General features: G+C 41.5%; 1 protein-coding gene across 6 annotated transcripts in view; it reads left to right on the top strand.

Annotated features, from left to right (window-relative positions):
- The window catches only part of LOC146642922 (diacylglycerol kinase zeta-like), a 92767-nt gene that overhangs the window by 55486 nt on the left and 13499 nt on the right, over positions 1-23782 (top strand). For 5 of the 6 annotated variants that reach the window (XM_085399123.1, XM_085399122.1, XM_085399120.1 and 2 more), the window contains 5 exons: positions 13-113; positions 2932-3011; positions 14588-14654; positions 16361-16401; positions 16496-16638. In XM_085399123.1, the coding sequence (XP_085255249.1) occupies positions 13-113; positions 2932-3011; positions 14588-14654; positions 16361-16401; positions 16496-16638 (432 nt within the window). Of the gene's footprint in view, positions 1-12; positions 114-2931; positions 3012-3223; positions 3263-14587; positions 14655-16360; positions 16402-16495; positions 16639-23782 lie in introns of all 6 variants that reach the window. The other variant, XM_085399124.1, reaches the window with a different exon arrangement.

Here is a 23782-nt window from a genome sequence, read left to right as displayed (position 1 = left end):
TTTGTGTCTCAGTCAGCAGCCGGTCCCGGAGAGGCTGAGGATCAGAGTCAGCCGGATCAGCATGAGTGACTACGAGGCTCTGCACTACGACAAGGACAAACTACGGCAAGCATGTAAGGAGAGACACCCTCACTAACATCTGTGTGTCCACTCGGTCACATTGCTGACGCTGTGAACGCATTCTGCTTCTGTCTTCATATGCACGCTTCACTCATAATGTCACAAATATTCCTATGTTTTTAATCATATGACCTGTACTTAGCAAGAATATGCCGTGGCTTCCTTACTGGAAGTTTATAACATGATGAAGTTACTCAGTTTGGGTTGATCCGCACAGACATGTATGTCTAAGTTATTAGGACAATAATATTTATATCACTATTATGAGGCTGCCAGATAACTGAGGATCCCTTCAGTTTAACATGCGGGACAGCCCAGCCTGCCACATGCTTTCTGTAGCTGTTTGCCAAACAAATATTTTCATCCGTCTCAGTCAACATCCAGGGACTCAGCTGAGGACACTGTACCAAGAGTACTGTTGGATCTCATGTATGGGTTCTGGTCTCGTGGCTGTATTGTCACTTATCAAGTAAAGTGTTGCTGATTGGCCAACACAACACTCAAACACCTGGAATTTGGCTGAATTTCCTGCTGGCTGGGATGCAAGTAACTGAATTTGATAACATCAGCTCAAAGAAGTAGAGACAGGAGTACATAGTGATGAACCTGCCACACACCAACTTTTTAAAAATATGTAATTAAATGAAAAGTTGGCTTGGAGATTCAATAAACCGTCGGCTTATGTAGCGTAGCTGAATGACAGCAGCATCTTCAGGCTGACAAGGAAATAAAAACTGCTCGATGATTGAAAGGTGGAGAAGAGGCGTGAAGGTCAACATGCTCATTTTCAGCCATCTCAGTCGTTCCTCATCGCTGTGCTCGCGTCAGACCTCCTCGTTTCAGTTCATGCTGCACAGACAGCAGAGAACAGCGCACGTCTCCGATGTTTCAGGAATATAGAAAGGGACGGCTCTATGATCTTCCTCATTAGAGACAATTACAGTCAGTGGGCTTTGCAGGCGTGCACATGCAGTGCTATGTCAGACCACATGGTGGCGCTGTTACCTTTGTTGTTACAAACAGCACGTTTCATAACACTGTAAACTGGTAATAATGGTAAATTTTATGTGTTTCATTTGCAAAGACAACATATGATTGCAGGTCTTTGCCCAAAGTGGAAACATCGATATTAATGTTTTTCATTGCTTATTAAGAATTCATAGTGGCATTACCTCATTGCTTTGTTTTCAATATATTTCCAGCATGTTTTGGTTTCAGATAATTAGCGTCATATTTTATGCCTCGTTCTCTGTTCTCGCTTGCAGAAGTTTTCATTATGTAAGTCCATCACTGCTCTCAGCTTGTAGATGTGTCACACTCAGGGAGACGATTCAAAAAAGAAAAACATTTCATAGCCAGAGGCTCAGTGTATCATCTCAATGCCACTCCTGTGGCTCTGTGTGCATGCTAAGCACAGAATAGAGACTCTTAATAAAGGTTGAAGGATGTTTAATAACTATACGGTTTCATTACATTTATTGTTACTACCATCTGTGAAATGTGAAAACAGCAGCTCACTTTTAGTTGTAGCTTATTATCTGTAAGCTGTGACTGTGTTTCCAGTCAGGCGCCGAGTCAATAGGAAATAAAAGAGAAGAGAAATTGCGAATGTGCAAGCTGCTGAATCGAAACCACTGAAAACAGCACAATAGAAAGAGAATAGAAACGTAAAGTTAGCAGTGCTGTAGTACTGTTTGCACTAACACTTCCAAACACTAGCAGGGATCTTTAGAAGTGTTGGAATTATGGCTAACTGGAGGTAAACACTGCAGTCTGAGAACGAAGGCGTTCTTCTCTTTGTCTGAAGGTTCACAGTTTCCCTGGAAAACAATCTGCCTGTTTTACTGGTTCTACATGTTTTTGCCTTGTCTGTTACTTGAAAAGGTCAGTGTGTGCGGCTACAAATGCAGCAGCTGCCTTTGAAAGCAGCGCTGTGGTGACTGTTTGAAGGTGTGTCTGGCTAATAGACCGCTGTCCGCGCCTGCTTTCAAGAAATATTGTGAGAGAAGTCAATTAGCAAAAAAGTAAACAAGCCACACTTTTCTTGAACCTGTCAAGCTTTCACTGGGCTGCTGTTAGTGAAGCAACCGTCGACTTTGTCTCCCTCGCTGAGGTGTGTGTGTGTGTGTGTGTGTGTGTGTGTGTGTGTGTGTGTGTGTGTGTGTGTGTGTGTGTGTGTGTGTGTGTGTGTGTGTGTGTGTTCAAGTCTTCACGCAGTCTGACAGCTTTTCCAGCACAATGAGCTGTGTGATGTTCAGCCAGCAGTGCTGTGCTGGTGCAGGCTGCTGGCCTGGGCTGCCTCGTGGGGCACTTTTTTTTCTTTCAGCATCCACATCGGCTTACTGATGGGAAGCCAGCTTGGTCAGGCTTATTTATTAAAATAAAAGTTACTGGTGCCATTATCAATTTGGCACTAAATACTAAATTCTGGCCCTGGATGAAAACCATCTGATGTGCAGTTGTCCAATATGTTGTCATTTTACGGACTCAATGACTCATTTTAAAGAAAACGTCTTCTGCTCCTGCTTGTGCTGCTCGTTTTGTCACAGGGAAATTAAATTCTTACGTTAACTGAATGAAGGTGTTTACTTACAGTGGGGGAAACAGTTTGCAGTTCCCAGTTTGGCCCATAGGAACCACAGTACTGCCGACCGCTCACATGTATACTTTGTACCATTTAAGTGCGATCCCAGCTCTGAGTCACGCTGCTACATGACCAGAATTAGACTCTCAGGGTCCTGAGGACTGCAGAGTGTATAAGTAGATATCAAAGTGCTGGTGGATAATTGTCCTGTTCCTCTGTATCTCCAGCCATTCCTCTGGGACTGATCGTGGTTCCTGGTGACAGTGACTTAGAGACCTGCAGAGAACACATCCAGCGATTACAAGAGGTAAGAAGAAGAAGAGAGAACAAGAGTGGCAGAGGAGATACGTTGAGATGAAAGGGTCATTGTTCTGTGTTATTAAATAGAAAAGTGCAGTGACACAAAATCGTGAAGAAGCACGAAAACTCTTTTTAAAAGTTGGAGTAAAGCTAATTAAGCTCCGTGTCTGTGTGTGAGTGCGTTTCCTTCTACATTCCTGCTCTTATCTTTACCTTTAGGACTTCTGCTCTCTTCATCCTATACCTGTGGGACTGCAGGTTGGTAGTAAAATGTCGGGCTTTATGTTCTACACTTGTTTGGCTCAGAGACACATGGGAAATAAAAGCTTGCTCAACACTTTTGTATTCTAGTTTTAATCGGAAAACGGACTCCTGTAGCAACGAAAGCCGAATGTTCACAGTAATCAAGAACATTTAAAAATTTAGTTTTTCCTTTTGTTGTTAATGAAACTGATTATTTTTTTATTAGCTTGAACGTTTTGGTTGGTTAAGAATCCCCCTGAGAGGTTCATCTTGGTAATATTGATTTCTATGGTGTGCATAGCCTGAATATGAGAGCATCCAGAGTGAGTGTGTCTACAAAGACATCTGCAGTAAAAAGTGTGACTATTGGCCAAAATATTACTGACTTGTTCTGTTGTTCTATTATCTTTGAGTGCAGTTTTATTTAACTTTATAGAAAAACTAGAATACCATAGTTGGGTTATTGACTACTACTGATAGAAGCATCCAGAATAATCCTCAACGTCTTTTAGACCCCATTCCTACAAAACTGCTCAAAGAAGTCCTGCCATTAATTAATGCTTCGATCTTAAATATGATCAACCTATCTCTAATGATCGGCTATGTACCACAGGCCTTCAAGCTGGCTGTAGTTAAACCTTTACTCAAAAAGCATCTCTAGACCCAGCAGTCTTAGCTAATTATAGGCCAATCTCCAACCTTCCTTTATATCAAACATCCTTGAAAGAGTAGTTGTCAAACAGCTAACAGATCATCTGCAGAGGTTTATTTGAAGAGTTTCAGTCAGGTTTCAGAGCTCATCACAGCACAGAAACAGCTTTAGTGAAGGTTACAAATGATCTTCTTATGGCCTCTGACAGTGGACTCATCTCTGTGCTTGTCCTGCTAGACCTCAGTGCAGCGTTCGATACTGTCGACCATAATATCCTATTAGAGCGATTAGAACATGCTGTAGGTATTACAGGTACTGTGCTGCAGTGGTTTGTATCATATCTATCTAACAGACTCCAGTTTGTGCATGTAAATGGAGAGTCCTCTTCACACACTGAGGTTAATTATGGAGTTCCACAGGGTTCAGTGCTAGGACCAATTCTGTTTACATTATACATGCTTCCCTTAGGCAGCATCATTAGAAGACATAGCATACATTTACACTGCTATGCAGATGACACCCAGCTCTATCTGTCCATGAAGCCAGATAGCACACACCAATGAGTTAAACTGCAGGAATGTCTTAAAGACATAAAGACCTGGATGGCCGCTAACTTTCTGCTTCTTAATTCAGATCAAACTGAGGTTATTGTACTCGGCCCTGAAAATCTTAGAAATATGGTATCTAAGCAGATTCTTACTCTGGATGGCATTACCTTGGCCTCCAGTAACACTGTGAGGAACCTTGGAGTCATTTTTGACCAGGACATGTCCTTCAATGCACATATTAAACAAATATGTAAGACTGCTTCTTCCATTTGTGCAACATCTCTAAAGTTAGAAATATCCTGTCTCAGAGTGACGCTGAAAAACTAGTTCATGCATTTATTACTTCCAGGCTGGACGACTGTAATTCATTATTATCAGGAAGTCCTAAAAACTCACTGAAAGCCTTCAGCTAATCCAAAATGCTGCAGCAAGAGTCCTGACAGGGACTAGAAAGAGAGAGCAGATTTCTCCTGTTTTGGCTTCCTGTTAAATCCAGAATTCAAAATCCTGCTCCTCACATACAAGGTCTTAAATAATCAGGCCCCATCTTATCTTAATGACCTTGTAGTACCATATCACCCTATTAGAGCGCTTCGCTCTCACATTGCAGGCCTACTTGGTAAAAGGTAAACGTGTTAGAAAAAGATGGAAGGTTAGACAAATAACATAATCGAGCAAATCGCATCATTCTAGCTGATGAAGATTTGTTATCTCAAAATAAAAAATCTGTTTGTACCATATGTAGGTTTTGCTCTACACTAGACAACTGTGGTAAAAATGTGAACGAGTGTGGGTTCAGCCTTCAGTAGAAACATTTCTATGCAAAGTCTGACCTTAGGAAATATCAGTTAATACAACAACATTCATTTTTAGGTTTCCGCAGAGCAGAGCCAGAGCAGCGGTAACGTCTGACAGCAGGGTTGCTGAAGGCATCAGTCGTCCTCCGTCCCTGATGGAATATTTACTCCATCACACAAGCACCAGACACAGCACACAGATATAAGAATAAGAAGACAGTATGGGCTCCGTGACACAGTCACTTCCACGTGGTGTGTCTTAACAATGAGCTTCAGACATTTCACGTGGACTTAGTTTCTCTTCCACATAAAGTCTGATCGATATTTGCTGCTCATTCTTGCTGTTTATTCGAAGGCACGTGGACACAGTTATTAAAGCGAGTGTTGTATTATATCCTCCCATCTATAACAGAAGATGAGCTAAATACGTTCTGTTAAAGTCAGTTACACTCAGCTGCTCTACTTTTTTGCTTTCAAGATTTCATTTCGTAAATGAGAAGCACAACTTTAGATTGAAACTAATTAACTGGAGAATATTTGTGAGTCATATCGTTAGCTTCATAGCATAAGTGCCTAAGTCATTGACTTAGTCAAATGACTTAGGCAATTATGCTATGAAGCTAACGATATATTAGTATAATCAATCAATCAGTACAAGGAGACGAGCACATGAGTTTACACGATAAAGGAAGCCAACATTGAAACATACACACATACATGTTTAAGTACAGACTCTCCTGGAAACTGCAGAGAAGTTTCATTATGTGCTGCAGCATCTTCTTTCATGATATTCTTCTCACCACGTTTCCAGCTCAGTTTTCAGTTCGGCCAGGATGGAAAAAATGTCTGTAGACCTTCCTCTTTGTGTCAGATGCTAAATATCACATGAGCACGAGCAGTGTCCATTATGGTTGCGTAATGTGCACATAGTTTCTATGGAAACCTGCTGTACTGTATGTGTGAAAGAGAAAAGGAGTTATGCTACCAAAGAAATGAAGCCAGTGACCTTACAGATTTCCTGTCTGACCAGCTTTTAGTCTGCCAAACTCTGGGATCTGTTTACTACATCCTGAATCCATCTTGTTAATGAAAGGCTTAATGATTCAAACAAACAACATATACTGCCACACAGTATATGAAAGCCAGGCTGAGATGTTAGATGTTGTTTTCTTGCTTTAAAAAGTCAGACGTGACACTTTTACAGATGTTGGATGAGCACAATAGATGAAATGGATTTTTAATGAGTCAGCATCAAGTCAGGTGTTACTGTGGGAAAAAACGAGGTCTTGCACCGAGTCTGCAAAACTATGACTGCAGATTCTTATCAGCATTTTAGGTGTGAGAGTCTTACACAGGTGTTCCAGTTTTAGCAGATCAACCACCAGCCTTGAAACCAACCTAGTTCCATCTGTGGTTGACAGGCTGTCTGTATATAGCTCTCTTACTTCCAGAGGCCGTTCTCTCACGCAAAACATAAAACTAGAATAATCTGGCCTCCCCGTCTACCACCATCAACCAACCAAATGTCTCTTTTAGCCACGATCGGTAATCTTCTTTACACCAGGTGTTGAAAGCTGTGACTTTCTTCACTCATTCAGACCTAATGCAGCATTTTGTTAACAACTCTGGTAGAGCTATCTGTGTTAATGTTGTTGTCATAGTCAGTGTTGGCCTTATCACTCCAGTTCTACTTAAATAAGATTGACTCAATTGGGACATCCAGCGAAAATCCCCCTTTTCAAGAAACTGCAGCATTCATCTTGTTTCAGAAATGAGTGCAGCCGTTAGCTCCCAGATTATATCCCGTACTATATATTCCCCAACTCATGTGTGATGTCAACACAACCAGGTCTCTTCCGGTGCCTCACAGACGCTTCTAAGCTCGGTGACAACCGCTAATAACACTCTGCAGAGCTAATTCTTGTTAGCTTTTCTGTCATCCACCGCTGCTTTCTGAGCAGTATTGTTGCCAGCAACCGATTCAGGAAAGTGGCTTTTATAAAAATGGCTGTTTAGCAAAACAAAACAAGGCAACATTATACATAGAAAACAAAACCAACTTTCCAGTCTCTCCTCAAATGACAGTTTACGTCAGCATGGCTGCAAATTGCTGAGCGCTATTTCCATTCATACCATCCGGACACGTCTTCACTACACTTTATTCTCCATGTAACCCCTAACACTGTCAGAGAATGAATTACCACACGTCTCTGTGTTTATACACTGGCTGCACCTACATGAATAAAAGTACTCTCAAAACAAACAGAATCTGAGAGATGGGGAACTAAAACGCACCGTGAGGTGACATAATGTAATCTTTGATTCCTGATAGCGTTTTGTTTTCAAGGAGACTTTCCCCATGTGTCTCAGTGTGACTGCATGATGCATGCTGTGCTGTATCTGACTCGGTTTGAGTTTCTTCATGTGTTGGTAACCTTGAAGTATTCTGATTACTTGTGTATTTCCGTGTGGTATCTGTGGTGTCGTTTGTGTGCAGCAAAGTTAATAGTTGAGTTTGACCTGGTGTGCAAAGTATGTTGGGTTTGTCATATAATCCCCAAATTATTAAAAAAGTTAGCATGAATACTCAGTTACCTGGAATGGTAGATGTTTTTCGTTCATTCGTGTACTAAACTGCACTGCCTGCTCACGGTCTCTTCAAGTCGATGATTTTGTTCTTCTGACTCAATCAAACAGTTACACAGTACAGTTCTGATTTGAGAGGTCTATTTATAGCTGTATTCAGATATCAAGGGTTGTTGAGCAAAGATTAAAACCATTAAATCTGCACAGCTAATTCTAGTTACTTGTGCTTTAGAAAACCTTTAAACTACCTGAAGCTCCAGAAGGACTAGTCACAAAGCAAAGCCAACAGGTAATTGCTCAGGTTCTAGGAGTGAATCACTCTGAACTAGGTTTCCAATGGGCATCTTAGGTAATCAATGAAACTGAAGTTAGAGTAGTTTGAACAACTAGTGAGGTTGCTGGGCTACTGCAATTCCAGCTTTACCCATTACTTAAGAAATCTACACAAAAACTCTAGTTGTAGTCAGAAGTTTGACTACACCTCATGGACAATTCTCCTTGTCAAGTGTAGATTTACACAAGTTGGGAATGTTTCTTGGAGACATTTCTAAATTCATCATTTCAAACAAATGTACACTACACATGTGTTACACTCAGATATGTCACAGTTTTGCCTGGAAGTCTGGAAGAAGATCCGTATCGTCACCTTGAAATCAGAGGGAAATGGTTACAGTGTGCATCAGCAACACCTGAACCCGTAATGAACTGTTTTAACTCCAGTGTGACTCTGCACAGTGAAGCTAGTTTCACATTGTGAAACTGCCATTTTGGACTAAAGTAGGCTAACATTAAGTTCCTGGGACGATGGTCCCAAAGCGCTGATCTCAAAACTGTTGCAAATTTGTGCCAGGAAACTTGGTTAAATTAACCTGTCAACTCTTCGGAAGAATTGCTGAATATCCAACGTTAATTATGCCCGAAGCTTGTTGATGGCCACCGAAAGTGTAGTTAAAGGGACATTTCAATTCAATTCAATGTTATTTATACAGCGCCAAACAAGTCGCCTCAAGGTGCTTTATACTGTAAGGTCGACCCTACAATAATACATACAGAGGAAAACCCAACAATCATATGACCCCCTATGAGCAGCACTTTGGCGACAGTGGGAAGGAAAAACTCCCTTTTTACAGGAAGAAACCTCCAACAGAACCAGGCTCAGGGAGGGGCGGGGCCATCTGCTGTGATTGGTTGGGGTGAATATTTAACCAAATATTAGCAGCGGTGTGTATATATATATATATATATTTGAGCCTGTACTGTATAAGTGCTGTTCACCTTGTGCATATTAGAGAAAATCCAAAATAAATTCAAACTGCACCCAATTATTGTTTTTTAAAGTCGTTAAAGATGCTGTACAATCATACCAGGCTGGAAACAGTTCAAAGAAAGCCAGACATTACCGCGACGTTCATGCCCACCATGAGTCAACCTCTGACCACATCTCTCATCCAGAGCGATGGAGCCAGCCTTCATTAAAAACGAGTAATTGATTGTTTTCATTAGTATTACAGGATTTTGATATTCAGGGGGTATAAACCACAGCCATCAAATGAAAATGACTATGCTTGTAATAAATATATAGAATATATGAAACTTTTAAAATTGAATTAAGAACAATGTGAACTTTTTTATATTCAGCATTTTTGAAGATGCACGAGCATTTCAACACATTTTTTTACGACTGTAACAGGTTAGTCTGAATCACAAAGCTTAATGACAAGTCTCAGGACTCGGCGAGCTCACCTGCTCAGCGCTCCAGCGAGTCTGTATCAAGGATCCTCTGTTCTTCCTCCCTCTCTGCTCTTCCTGTGCTTGTGCTAGCCGAGGGGGATTTGCTGATGAGATGCCACACTGTCATGTTCTGTCACCCTGATATGTGTGTTGTATGGGATGTAGCTGCTGCGCTTTTATTGAACGCTAGCCAGTGCAATCTGAGTTGTGTTCATAAGCGTGCGGCTTCTCTTTTCCTGTGGTTTATATTAACAGACTTTAGAGACAGACGGCATCACAATAATTAGTGCTTTGGTAAATGAGTCTGTCTGTCTGACTCTGAGTATAAAGTCCAAAATTTATGAAGCAAAGAAGAAGAAGTCATTTCCTACTCAATATAAACGGCATCATTCGCCATTTAGAAGCTGTGCAGTTGTTGATCAAAGGTGAAACCCAGTTTTCAGGCAGGTTTCACAGAGCGTGCAGAGAGCTCATTCACTTGATAAAGAAAAACAGTTTTCTGTGCTCTGCTGAAAAGCAGATAAAGTCCATTACTTGAGTGTGAATCTAGTGAATGCTGTATTTAGACAAACACTGGATGAACTCAGCCTGTCGGACACCATGTATCCACATCACAAGCTCTTCATCTTCCTCATTAGGTGAAATCAGAGCAGCACTAACTGTAAATGTTATTTTTAACAACATCCTAATTTTAAATAGGCGAGATCATTAATAGGAGAGAATTTGGGAGTTGCTGTCAGACTTTGTGTTGCGTAGCAACCAGAATAATGAACGCCTGTTTCGCAGTTTGATCTCCTGCTCTCTGGTGACTGTTGATGCTCACTGGTGCAGTTTGTGATGGAGCGGGAGAAAAAATAGCTTCTACAACCACCTACCGAGTAAACTTTTTGTGTGTTGCAGGATATTCAGTATTTTGAATGTTTTTCTTTGCAAAGCAGAGCTCTATAATATGCATACGCCCACATAACAGCTGTAAAACAGAGCTTGGCTTCTGCCAGTCCATCCAATCTGTTCTTTAAGTGGAGCTTTTGCAGGCTCTCACCTGCTGAGTACACCTAGTACACGTTGAAGGGGTTATATATCCAGTCTGAACTGTGGGAGTACCTCAGGATCCACCGAGGAAGAGCTGGAACATATTATTGGAGAAGGATCACCTTGGTTAGGCTGTTGCTGCTACAGCTGATACCACAGCTAAAAACCTCACAAAATATATTAGTAATGCCCTCTGCATTCATTCAGTGTCCACAAAATGAAAACATATTGAGGAGCTGTTCTGGTTGGCAGTCGCATCTCTCTGTGTATCTCGGCGAACCTTTCTTGGCAACCTGTCATCTAATTTGACTAGAAAAGGACTGTGTTACAGTAAGGCAGTTTATTGTTGCTGTGTGCCGGTAAAGCTGCTGCCATGTGTTACATCGTTTGCAGCGATTGGCTGATCCTGTCTCATCTCAGGAGAAAATGAGAGACGAGGCATCTTGAAGCAGTGACAATTAAAACCAGCATTTCACTTGAGCGAAGTCTGCTTATTATTCACTCCGGTATCTGTTCCTACAGTACTGTCGGCATTTTACTTCACTCATTCTTTGTCTGCTTTCTTTGAACTTGCTGCAGAATAAGGGTTAAGTAGGACAGTGAAGACGGAGAAAGCAAAGAAGACGCAGTCACTCAGATAAGTCAAACTTTTTAGAAGCGTTTGTAGGTTTTCTTTCAAAGCCTGCAGGCATTTTACTCAGCCTGAGACTGGTACCGAACATGACAGCAGGATTAGGCAAGTAAAGACAAACAGCGGAGAGCAGGAGTGTTTACTCCAGCGAACCTTTCTGTTACCGTTTGAGAGGAGAAAACCACAACTTTCTTTAGCTGTCCTCTTCCTGCCACTTCTACTGGAAGGTGACTTTTTCTTTCTGCAGTGCTGAACTCAAATGGGTTACCTGGCAAATCATTAAATGGTTTCATTTACTAGGAGCCACACAAGTCACAGTCTACATTCAGCTGGGCCACTCCATACCAGGTCCTCTCTGATCTCCCTGAAAAACATGTAGGATGATGATACATTTCTTTATAAATTTGAGCTCTTTGTAATGTGCACATACAAATATTTTCAAAGTACAATTTTCAGTGGAGCCAGAGGACTATTTAATCCATGTCAGGCAGATAGTTTTAGGTCAAATATGACCTCAGAAAGATGGGATTTCAAAAGTCAAGCTTAACTTCAGCTACACTTAAAAAATCAATAGTTTGGCACCACCATCTTTGGCATTTAAAAATACATTTTTCAAAGCTAGGGGCTGAAATCTGGCGCACACTCCCATAGTTGTACAGAGAAATGCTCTCAAACACATTAAAGCTTGAAACATAAACAACAAACAAACAAACTGAGTTTATTGAGTGATATTCAAAAAAACCCCATAAAGTAACAGCAGTTTTATTTGCTTTCTTCTGATTGTAGGATTCCTTATACTTCAAACGACTCTGGAAATGTTACAGGGGGACAACATAATGGCCCTGAAGCTCGCGTCCACCCCATCTCTCATATCTTCTTGTTACACGTAGAAACCTGGAATCAGAAACTTAGAAGTACTTTAAATACATCTATAAACAAACGGAGCATGCAACAAGTGACTTTAAATCCTGCGGGTAAGGAAATCCCAGGAAGTTCATCTGGACGCAGCGTTGTGAGAGAAATGTTTCGTCCCTCATCCAGCTGACTGCAGATTTCCAACCTTATAAGCAGCACATCTGTAAACCTACAGGTGGTCACTCAGTATATATCTATATTTTGACAAGTTTCCAATGAAATACTGATGGGAGGTCACGAGCTCTATAATAAACTTCTGCACAGATTGTAATTAGATTATGTTCATTTGCCATAAATGAAGATAAACCTATAATATACAAATATTCCTGACCCTCAAATACTTTCAAAGGTGGTGTGGATTGAAAACACAGCAAAGGATTTCCTGTGGGGTTGAGTCGTTTGTTTGAGAAGTCAGACAAAGTCAGCCAGAACTGATGGTGTGTTTTTAGTCAGTGAAAAATAATGATTGATTCTGCTGTTTCACTCATAATCCGGTGTATCTGTGGGACAGACGCAGGCTTTGGTCTGGAGATCTTAGGTGTCTGACTGTGTTGTACGGGGGCAGGAGTTCACAGATACCAGGCTCAGACCATTTGCTTCTCTGTAAACAGAGAACAAGCGTTCAAACTTCAGTCTACAGCTAACAGGGAAACTGAGCAGGGAGGCAGGAATCTCAGTAATGTGCTGTCTGTGTTTTGATCTAGTTAAAAAGTCCTGCTGCTGCATTCTAAACTAATTGGAGACTGGATGTAAAAAAGGCTGCGCCATATCAACATACAAAAAGTTGCAGTAATGAGGCTGTATAAAGAAGTGCAACTTTCTTCTTGTCACAAGTTTTTGACATTATGACTCGAGAAGATAATGTGAGTGGATGTGTACAGGACACATCCAGGGCCTGCTGTATCGCACCTGCTCACAGGGAACAGCGATTACGTCTGCTTTATCCTGATGCGACGTTTGTTGTTTGCAAACTGAAATCTATTTTTATGACTAAAACTAAACTGGTTTGCTTTGTAGACGATTTTGTATTTTTATTGTACGTTGTTTGCTGTAGGATGTGAGGATTAAACCTGTCACAGCTCTTTATTTTTTAAATTGCCAAAGACAATTTAAAGGTCTTCAGTAGGCAGGATGTGCCCACTCAGTAAAGGCTCATTAAAAAGACAACCTGCTGTTGCAGAGACCCCTTACAACTAAAGCTGGATGTGAAGTGAAAAGTAAGCTACAACTTCTTGAATGCATGTCCATCCATGGGACTTGGCCCTAATGTGCGATGACATCATTCATCTTATCTTAATGACCTTGTAGTACCATATCACCCTATTAGAGCACTTCGCTCTCGCTCTGCAGGCCTACTTGTTGTTCCTAGAGTATTTAAAAGTAGAATGGGAGGCAGAGCCTTCAGTTTTCAGGCCCCTCTTCTGTGGAACCAGCTTCCAGTTTGGATTGGGGAGACAGACACTATCTCTACTTTCAAGATTAGGCTTCAAACTTTCCTTTTTGCTAAAGCATATAGTTAGGGCTGGACCAGGTGACCCTGAATCCTCCCTTAGTTATGCTGCAATAGGTGTAGGCTGCTGGGGATTCCCATGATGCTATGGGAGTTTCTACTTCACTCACTATGTCTTAACAGACCTCTCTGCAGTGAATAATACTTGTTATTAACCTCTGTCTCTCTTCCACAGCATGTCTTTATCCTGTCTTCCTTCTCTCACGCCAACCAATCACAGCAGATGGCCCCGCCCCTCCCTGAGCCTGGTTCTGCCGGAGGTTTCTTCCTGTTAAAAGGGAGTTTTTCCTTCCCACTGTTGCCATAGTGCTTGCTCATAGGGGTCATATGATTGTTGGGTTTTTCTCTCTGTGTGTTATTGTAGGGTCGACCTTACAGTATAAAGCACCTCGAGGCGACTGTTGTTGTGATTTGGCGCTGTATAAATAAAACTGAATTGAATGATGTATTGATGGTCAGGTGTGATAGTCCCTGAGTGTTTTGTTGGTGCATGTTTCTGTTCATGTATATTGTGTTAGTCTTTATTAAATCTAAATAGCTAACAGTCAGACCTGATGAGGGTCAGTAATCTACTTTAATCTACTTTAAATGTGAATGCAGCTTGTTAGGTCTCGCAGGTGTTTCTCCAGATTCAACAGTAGGAGAATGTGTAAAAATGACTCTATTTATTCATTTTAAAACCAAATCCCAACAATGTTGTGATGTCTGGTAATCGTGTTATATTTTCATGGCTTTATATGTGGCCCGAAACAGATATTCATCATGCAGTAAATTTGGAGGAGATTATTTGCAACGACTACTTTTGAGCTGAACAAGAAGCCATGACTGCTTGAAAAACAAGACTCAGTATTACCAGAGGATCTCGTCCTCGCGTCGGCTCAGCTTCTGTTTACTCTCTCGTCCACTGACCTGTAATCAGGTGTCTGTTTGTCATTCAGGAGGAGGCAGCCAAGCCGAAGAATCTTTGCTCACAGAGATTGTCTCCAAAGTGGTGTTTCCTCGACTGTAAGTATTACTTAATAATGGTAGTTTTTACCTTTATGCTAATCTTTACCCAGTATGATGATATTATGGTGACATCCTGTTTCATGAGTATGACTTATACATAAATACTCTTATCAACACTCATCTTGCCTGTTTGAAATGGCAGTTACCAGTTCAGTTTTGATCAGCTGCCTGTTGGTCTTTAATTAACTTAATGAAGCTCAGATCAGTCATGCATGTTTTTGCTGCTATGGATGTGTCATATAATGAATGCATGCATTCATAAGCATAATGGCAGAGGAATCATGTTTATAGTCATTTACAAATGTTGCAGATTAAGTTTACTGTCTTCTGTTCTAAGGCAGTGATGAAGTCACATTACTGGTGTTTTTTTGTGTTCCACTGGGAGAAATGGACAAACACACAACTTGTTACATTTTGAGTGCCCCTTTTCAATCTTGTGCAAGCAATACCAGATCTCTCGCACCACATGTTGCTGTGAAATGTGTATCTGATTGTAAGAACGCAGTCAGTGACCTACAATCAAGATCTGTACTCTGCTTTTGTTTTGTGTAGATTTCAAATGTTCAAATTGTTAGAAAATCGTATCGTAGGTCCATGCAGCATTATCACAGGCAGTGTGAGCAGGACAAATGCTGACACAGTTCTCTAATGTAAACAGGTTTCTGTGTTAGCACTTCCTCAAAATAACATAAAACATAGTCCCATCAGATCCTGGGTTTTGGAGAATGTCATGAATATTTATCTCTCAGAGCAACTTGCCAAAAATATCATAGAGAAAGACCAGGCTTCCTACACAATGCTAAATGTGCATGCACATTAACACAACCCCCCCACACACACACACACCTCTGCCTGGGTTGTGTCCTGTTGGCATTGAGCAGAAAACTGGATTTAAAAAGATGCAGCATCTACCTGACAGAGAGATAAGGAGGATGTGTTTGAGGAGGGCGCATGTGATCAGTGCTACTTCTGCTCTAACCCAACAGAGGATTTACACACATGGCTGATATGTTTAAGTGCTTTTGAAAAACTACATTGTTTGTTTGTACTTTTCACATTTGTTTGTTATTAAGTTATTTCACTGTATGACTGTATTCATGACATCAAAGAATTTCATCAGTTCTTCCTATATTAGACTATATTTCCTCCACCAGCTGCTCAGATGGACAAACTGCACAGAATCTGGCTTTAGAATAACATTCCTAGAATGGTGTGAAAGGAGTTGTGTTACCAGCTGCTGGGCTGTGCTGGACCATGAATTAAACTGGTCCATGTTCATTATAATGATGCAGAACAAAGGTGAACTCGGTGCAATGGGACAAAAATGCAGTCTGGTTAGAAAGTCATTGTTGCATCACAGTAGTCATTGATTTGGTCTTCACAAAATGAATGCGAGTTCCCTATTACACTGAAATAAAATACAATTATTTTATGGTGTAAGAAACAGCAGTTTCTCACCCTGTGGGGGCAGCGTCTCATCTTGTTACTCTGCAGGCTATTGGTTTCCCACAGTAATTGGCACAGGAGGTGGGAGCTAGCATATGTACAGATTAACAATGTTCAAAGTTATTTGCTGACCTGAACCTTAATGACCGCCTGCAGCAATCTGCTTTAAATGAGCTGAGTTTGAGACATGCTTACAGGAATAGTAATTTTCCCACGTTGTCTTTATTTGGCTAAAACCGTCTTTTGTGTCTCCTCAGCCACGACAGCCGATCGTTTCTACAGGATCGACCGAGCACAGGTAAGGTTTCACCACCTGTGTTCTAGTTTTTAGTCATTTTCACTCCGTGACCTTAATGATGCCTTCTCGTTTGATTCTTTGCTAAAACCTTCAGGAACATCTCAACTACGTATCAGAAATCTCCCAGGAAGAGATCTTCATCCTGGACCCTGAACTTGTTGTCATGACAACTGTAGGCACCTCCCCCTCAGCCATGGCCGACCTGGTTAACCCCGCCCCTAGCCCAGTAAACAGCAGGTAAATCAGTTGTGACTAAGCTGAATTTTCATTAAACATTTTTTCTTTGTTCCATACATTGCAGTGCATAACGCTGGAGGAGGAGAAGGAAAAGCGTGGCCTTACTTTGACTCCTTGAAGTAATCAATAAATCAATAGAAATAGTCTGCCAATTACAGTTACTTACAACCAAAATTTACATGAGAAAAGTATTAATTATTCTTCCTTTGATAATTTTCTTATTACAGCCTTTTAAATAATTCTGTGGCGAATTCTGTAGTTGGACAACAACCACGACAGTCCATAAATATAGATGTTTACAATGATACCATGCGGCTGAAATGCAGCCACCTGGGCTCGAGTCCGACCTACGTGCTCTGGCTGTGAGTCTCCCCCACTCACTCTCTGTAAAAGTTAAATAACCAACAAGAAACCCTCTATTATTATACACAAAATAAGCTGATTCCAAGAGTCATCTCGTATTGCTGTCAAACGAAATACTCTGTAGGGCCTATTTCATGACCTAAAAGCTTCTCCAGGGACAACACTTCTAGTCAGAGCTCCACTGATGCTTTAGTCTACACTGCTGCTTCCTCCTCCGACTCACCTTCATGCTCTGTTCCCAGGTAAAGACGCACATTAAACACAAATGCGTCCTTAATGTGTGTCTGTTGCTCTCACCCTGCTTCTATGTTTCTGGTTCTAAAAAATGAAACAAAACAAGGAAGCCAATGTTGTGTTGTGGTCCAGTAATGAAAGTCAGTCTGTTGTTTCAAAGACTAAAGCAGTGGGCCAGGCCAGACCTGGGGAAAAAGTATAGATTGATGTCAAAAACCTGGGTCCTTTTTAAAGTTTTAATTATTATTTTATTTCATAATTTTAGTTAAATATATAAAAATGTAGATTTGGGGGATTGGAAGTTCCTAGTTCAGTGTGGCACTTTGTGTTTTAGTGCCTATAAAATCTAATCGTGCATAAATGGATGAGTTCAGTTTCTTTTCCTACTGAGAAAATCTGTCATCATTATGTTAGCTTGTGTTTGCATATGTTTGTGTCTGTGGGTCTTGAGATCTGTAGACAACACGTTTGTATTCTACTCGTATTTTCATATTATTAACCATGTACCATAGACTCGTGAAGGTTAATTCCTTACCTACAGCTGTCTGTTGATGCTCCATAAACAATTCTCGTGAGGCAAAATGAGAAGAGGGTAAGCAGATTATGAGTGAGAGGATCAAGAATTTCTGGGGAGAAAACTGGTTTTATTCAATATTTTCTTACAGTAAAGAAATCCCATGAAAAGAACCAAGCCAAAGATGTGTTTTCATCTTCCTGACATCTCTGTGTTTGCCTGTGGCACTCGGCTTCATTGGTTTGATCTAAGGATGAAAATCTTGAAAAACATTCCTCAAATACAGCACCAGTGAAAGGTTTCAGCACATCTATTTATTATAAGACTTTCCACTGTTTTTTACTCATGTTTTGCATTATAGAGTAAAAAGATCAAAATAATTGAATAACACATTTGAATTTTCTAAAACATGAAAATCCTCAAACTTTGTAGTTCACTCATCCATCTGTCACTCACCTGAGTTCAGATCACCCTGCCAGCCCGGGGGGGCAACAAAGTGTTCCCAAGCAAGGTAACAAAGGTAATCTCCCCAGTGTGTCTGGGACCTGCAAGAGGCCTCTTCCTTGTAGGACATGGTCAGCATACACAAGGCATCCTAATCAGATCCTCAAACCATCACAACCTTCTCCTTTCAGTGTAGAGGAGTAGCAGCTCTACTCTCCATCCTACCACTAAGAGCCCAGACACTTTTTGGAGGAAGCTCATTTCTACCCAGACACACACTACCCAGAGCTTGTAAGGGTAGGAAAGCTGAAAGTAGTTGCTTGGTTGATGGTACTTCTTGGTCACGCAGGTCTTACAGAGGCAGAGGTGGGATTATTGCTCGTTTTCCTGTTGAGGTACAAAGCAGAAACCACATGGCATGTTATGTCTCTTTAAGATGTTGGTTAAGTGCTGTCTTGAATTCTGAATATGTCAGTGAGAAAGACTCCCAAATCCATCCTACCTCCAGCTCCATGTTTTACACCATTTCAAATTAGTGTTCATCAGAACAAAGTCGAAGTTTCTAATGGTCTAACTTCCATCCCTTTTAATGGAATTTAAGCAGTTCTGGTCTTCCTATTGGTCTTCCTTAAATGTGTTTTTTTGCACTTAGAATAGAACAGAATAGAATAGCTCTTTATTGTCATTGTACATGTACAGTAAAATTATGGGTGCTCCACACCAACTGTGCAGTAATAAAATATGAATAGTAGGACATCAAGAAAATTATATACAAATAGAAAGAGTAGAAAAAATATACAAAATAAGAGAGAAGCACAAATAGAGAGCAGGTTGCAAAGTGCTGGGGAGTAGTGTAAAGGACTCGGTCTGAGTAGAGTCGGTGTGAGTGGCCTGAGTGATGAAGGTTACCCAGTCTCCGATTGGTGGCTGCGCAGCCTTCTTGTTCTCAATTGTGACCCCTGCATACCAAACACTGAGGAGTGGTAGAAACCCAGTAGCAGCCTCTGGTCCCAGTTACTCTTCCTCATGACACAGAGGAAGTGCTGCAACTGCTGGGTCTTCTTTACCAGAGTTTATGGTGTTGTGGCTCCAAATGAGATGAGCGGAGATTTAGGTGTCCAGAACCTGAAGGTGGAGCCCGATTCCACTCGTTCTCCCTCTAATGGGAGGGTAGTGGACCTGTCTGTGCCTCCTGAACTTCATGTTGAGTTCTTTTGCTTTAAGCTCGTTCAGTTTCAGGTTATTTTCTGAGCAGCAGTGGGACAAGTTCTCTACCTCCGCCCTGTAGGCTGTCTAATCTCCGTCAGACATGAGTGTAACCACGGAGGTGTTGTCGACATACGTTTGATGACGTTGGGTGGGTGGTGTACAGTCATGTGTGGACAGGCTGTACAGTAGGAGGCTTAGAAGGCAGCCCTGTAGAGATCCGGTGCTGAGTCACAGTAGAGTGGCGAGGTGGTGGCCGAGTCTGACTGATCGGGGCAGTTTAGTGGTGATGGCATCTTCCATGGACCGTTTTTGCTCAGTAAGCAAACCGGTTGACACCATCCACTCAAAACACTTGATGACTTGATGTGAGGGCTGTAGGTCTGTAGTCATTGACGGTGTATATTTCAGTCTTTTGAATGGGAATGATGGTGGAGGCCTTCAGACAGGTGGGAACAGTGGCATGAGTCAGAGGCTGAACAGCCTGGTAAGGATACCTGCCAGTTGATCCGCACAGGCTTTGTCCACAGTCGCTGGGATGCCGTCAAGGTCAGCAGCTCTCCTGGGGTTGAACTCTCTCCAGCCATTTTTGTTCTTGCCGCGTCGCTTGTGTTGCGGGTATCTGGTGATAATTTTCACATCACATCCTGTTTCACAAGACACAATCTTTGTGGCACATCGGGTGGTCGTGCAGCTCTGTACTTTTTTTAAGATGGCGAGCTGTGCCGCGACTGTCGCAGCTGGGTTGAAAACATGAGTCTACGATCGTGCCGTTTTTTACCGCCATTTATATGATAATCAACTTCTTTGGTCTCAAACTGAGCAAAGAAGTTGTTGAGCTCCTCTGCTAGTGTGAGGCTACTGTTGGAGCCATGGCCTTTGAAGTTCTTGAGGATGCCTCTCCAAACCTGGCTGTGGTTGTTGTGTATGAGGAAGCCCTCTAACCATGAAATTCATCAGATTGTGCTGAAATACAGTGCTTATAAATGGTCATCATCATGAAGTAACTTGACACCCAGTGCAAGACTGTGGCTTTATGAAGTGTTTCTAATGTTTTTAGACAACAGAAGAGTGTTGGAACCGTGTTGGGTTGACTCTGAAGGATTGGTTGCTCTTTAAAGGAAAAGATTATTTCAAATGAAACTTAATTTATATCTCAAATTAAAATGTATAAATATAATTACTGGAGTCACTTAACAAAGAAACAAACTGCTAATGAATAATAAATAATTAACCAGTTTACTGAATACTGGAATGCTTTAACCCTTTCGTGCTGCCTGTTTCACTGGTCTGAACTAAGCTTCACTGGCTAAACAACAGAGATGTCTGAGATGTCCTTGCATGCAGATTCATTTGAGGCATCTGTGACAGCCACATCTGTGGTTAGTATCTCAGATATTTATTATTTCAGTTACAGCAACTATAACCAGTTAAAGCCAGCTGACAGTAGATGAATCCATATCTAGGGCTTTAAAACACTTAGACTCCTAACAATTGCCACAAACAACACAATGTTTTGTAGAGCACTGTGGGCGTAATTGCATTTGCTATCACTCCAAAATCCAAATAACTAATTTTATAAATGTCTAGCCATCAAATATAATATGATGCTCACTCTCAGACTATTATCCATTCTCTACAGAGCAGTGCACTTGTCATGTTTTTCTGCTCATCAAGTGTTGCACAAATACACATCAGTATGTTTAGAACACTAATTATTATTATTATTATACAAGCATGTATTGCAATGTTTCTTTCATCATCTTTTCACTAGTTTCACACCCACTGTATGTTTTTACAGTCTTTGCACAGATTACATCAGTTTTGTGTAGCACAGTGTGCAAACTGGTACAGTGGGTCGTCACTTCACACAAGGTGGTCCTGGGTTTGACGCCAGGCTGCTTCTCCTCTGTGTGGAGTTTGCATGTTCTTCCCGGGTAGTTCAGCTTCCTCCCTGGGACCCTGTGACAGCTGTGACTGGCTTCAGCTCTGCTGCGACTCTGTACTGGATGAAAGGAAGGAAAATGCCTGTAAAATGACTTTTGCCATTTGTCTAAGTAGGCCTGGGATTTGTGGCCTATTACTTCCTGTTACCAGTTCCTCTGATGGCCATGATGTATCAAAAAAGCTTTTTTGGCATTTTACCCCAGCGGTATAGAAACAGCCAAGAAATGTGGGGAGGGTTAGCAGGGGCGGCCTGGCAAGGGATTCGCCCGGGGATTCATTTAGTTCTTGTGGTATGCACTCTAAGCACTTTAGGTTTTCACTCATTTTTATCCTGGATTGACATTCTCGTCCGTACAGTATCATAAATGCCACAAAAATGCAGCTAAAGCAGCATGAGCTCCCATGAAGATTCTCATAATTAGTTAGTTAATAAAGAACTGATTTCATTACTAATGTTAGTTTTAACAAACTGTTAGAAGGCAGCTTAGAGCCTGAATTCTATTTCTTGTCTTTTGTGTGATCTGATGTGTCCCAGTCACAAACTATGACCATCAAGTAACAAATGTTACAAAAAATGTTACAAAAAACCTGTTTACTGTTTCTCCTGGCAGCTGAGCGGCTGTGGCCATGTGAGCTACAAACTGTGAACACACATTTGCATGTGGAACAGAAAGAGGCAGTAAATAAAGTAACAGGTACAACATGAGTATAAGCATAGCAACACAACCTGCTGATCCTGACAGTAAATCCCTTTGGCTGTGTGTGCGTGTGTGAGTGTTGGCGGGTTGATTTGCAATGCTGAGTGCACCGAGTGGGAGGATGAGGAGGAGAGATGAGATCGAGGGGCAGAGTGAGGGAGAGAGAGGTTCAGGAGGAAGATAGTCAGGAAAACAGTGGATGGAGAGAGAAACGTAATGCATGTCAGAGCACTCCAGAGTCGCACCAATCTACTGTATTTAGACACACACACACACACACGCAACACACACACGCAACACACACACACACGCACACACACGCAGCACACACACACACACACGCAGCACACACACGCAGCACACACACGCAGCACACACACGCAGCACACACACACACACACACGCAGCACACACACACACACACACACGCAGCACAGCGGTTTGCCCACGCAGGGCCAGAGGTGAGCGTTATTCCTCCCACTACAATTACTTTTCTCTGTTCTATTTCTCTCCGTTCCTGTCTCTCTGGCAAACACACTGAAGGACACCTACACACAAAACATTTAGTTTTTTAAATGAATTTTGACCTGAAAGCTTCACTTACTGTCAGTTTGGCATCAAGACTGACATAATCAGGAGCTCAAGAATTGGAAATCTTTGGAAAATTGGAGTCTGTTTTGTGGGAAAAACTTAAAACCGTTGTAAGAAAGTTTCTATTTTGTGTAGACTGACACAGACACAAAGATGATGCTGAGCTTAACAACATAAACAAAGACAGCTGAGCAGTACAAATCCTTGACTTTAGTCTCTGTTTTGTGCTGGGAGCAGCAGCTTTGGAGCTGTGGCTGCTACACAAGACATTTCACCTAAATGACCAAAACTTATATATGCAGCTGTTGATCACACATACAGAAGATTCTGCTGACATAGATTTTTACTTTGCAGTATCATCCATGATCAGATGTTATTGTGTTTGGTAGGTTCAAGCAGGGTACACAGTGTAGTAACCAGCTGGTTAACCTCAGACAAACCTAAAGCTTCTTTATCCTGGTGAGATGAGTCAGCCTTTTATTCTGTTAGAAAAACAGAAACACAATGGCGAAAACGAAGACGTGGAAAACTCTGCATACAAACGTAAAACAGACAGAGGACTTAAATACACTGAAGGGTAATGAGGGAAGTGGAAACACAGCTGACACACATGAACATGACGCCACAGGGGGAGCAAAACTAAACACACTGAACATGGACCACAGGCAACATAATGGGACATGACATGACAACACACGCTTGACAACATGGAACACACAGACATGAAACATGTGACAGACTGGGGAGACATGAAACACAAGAGACACATGAGAACAGTCCATAGAGGACAAGACAGACTGCACAGACAAAGACTCAAAACTAAAGGGAGCTTGATGATAACTAAAAATAACACAACAACTCAACATATCCAAATGTAACCTGATGAAGAAGCAAACCATCAGGAATCTGCTGCATCAATGAACAGTCAGTTAAGTCCTCTTACTCACACTTCTGTGCTTAAACTGATTCCTGCTTGGATGCCACTGATGGATACCGTGCCATCATACTGGTGTTAACAGTGAGGTAGAGTAAAAACAATGTTAACACATCACAACAATGTGTTTTTAAGGCAGGCTGAGAGTTTGTGCAGATACAGCAACATGATGCTGCTCCCACCTCAGAGAACTGGTATTACACAGATGACCAC

This window comes from Rhamphochromis longiceps, linkage group LG23, assembly GCF_057381845.1.
Source record: "Rhamphochromis longiceps isolate RC_006_pf linkage group LG23, R_longiceps_female_GT1.1, whole genome shotgun sequence".
NCBI lineage: Eukaryota > Metazoa > Chordata > Actinopteri > Cichliformes > Cichlidae > Rhamphochromis > Rhamphochromis longiceps.
Note: the sequence above shows the minus strand (reverse complement) of the source record. Positions and strands in the feature narration are given on the sequence as shown.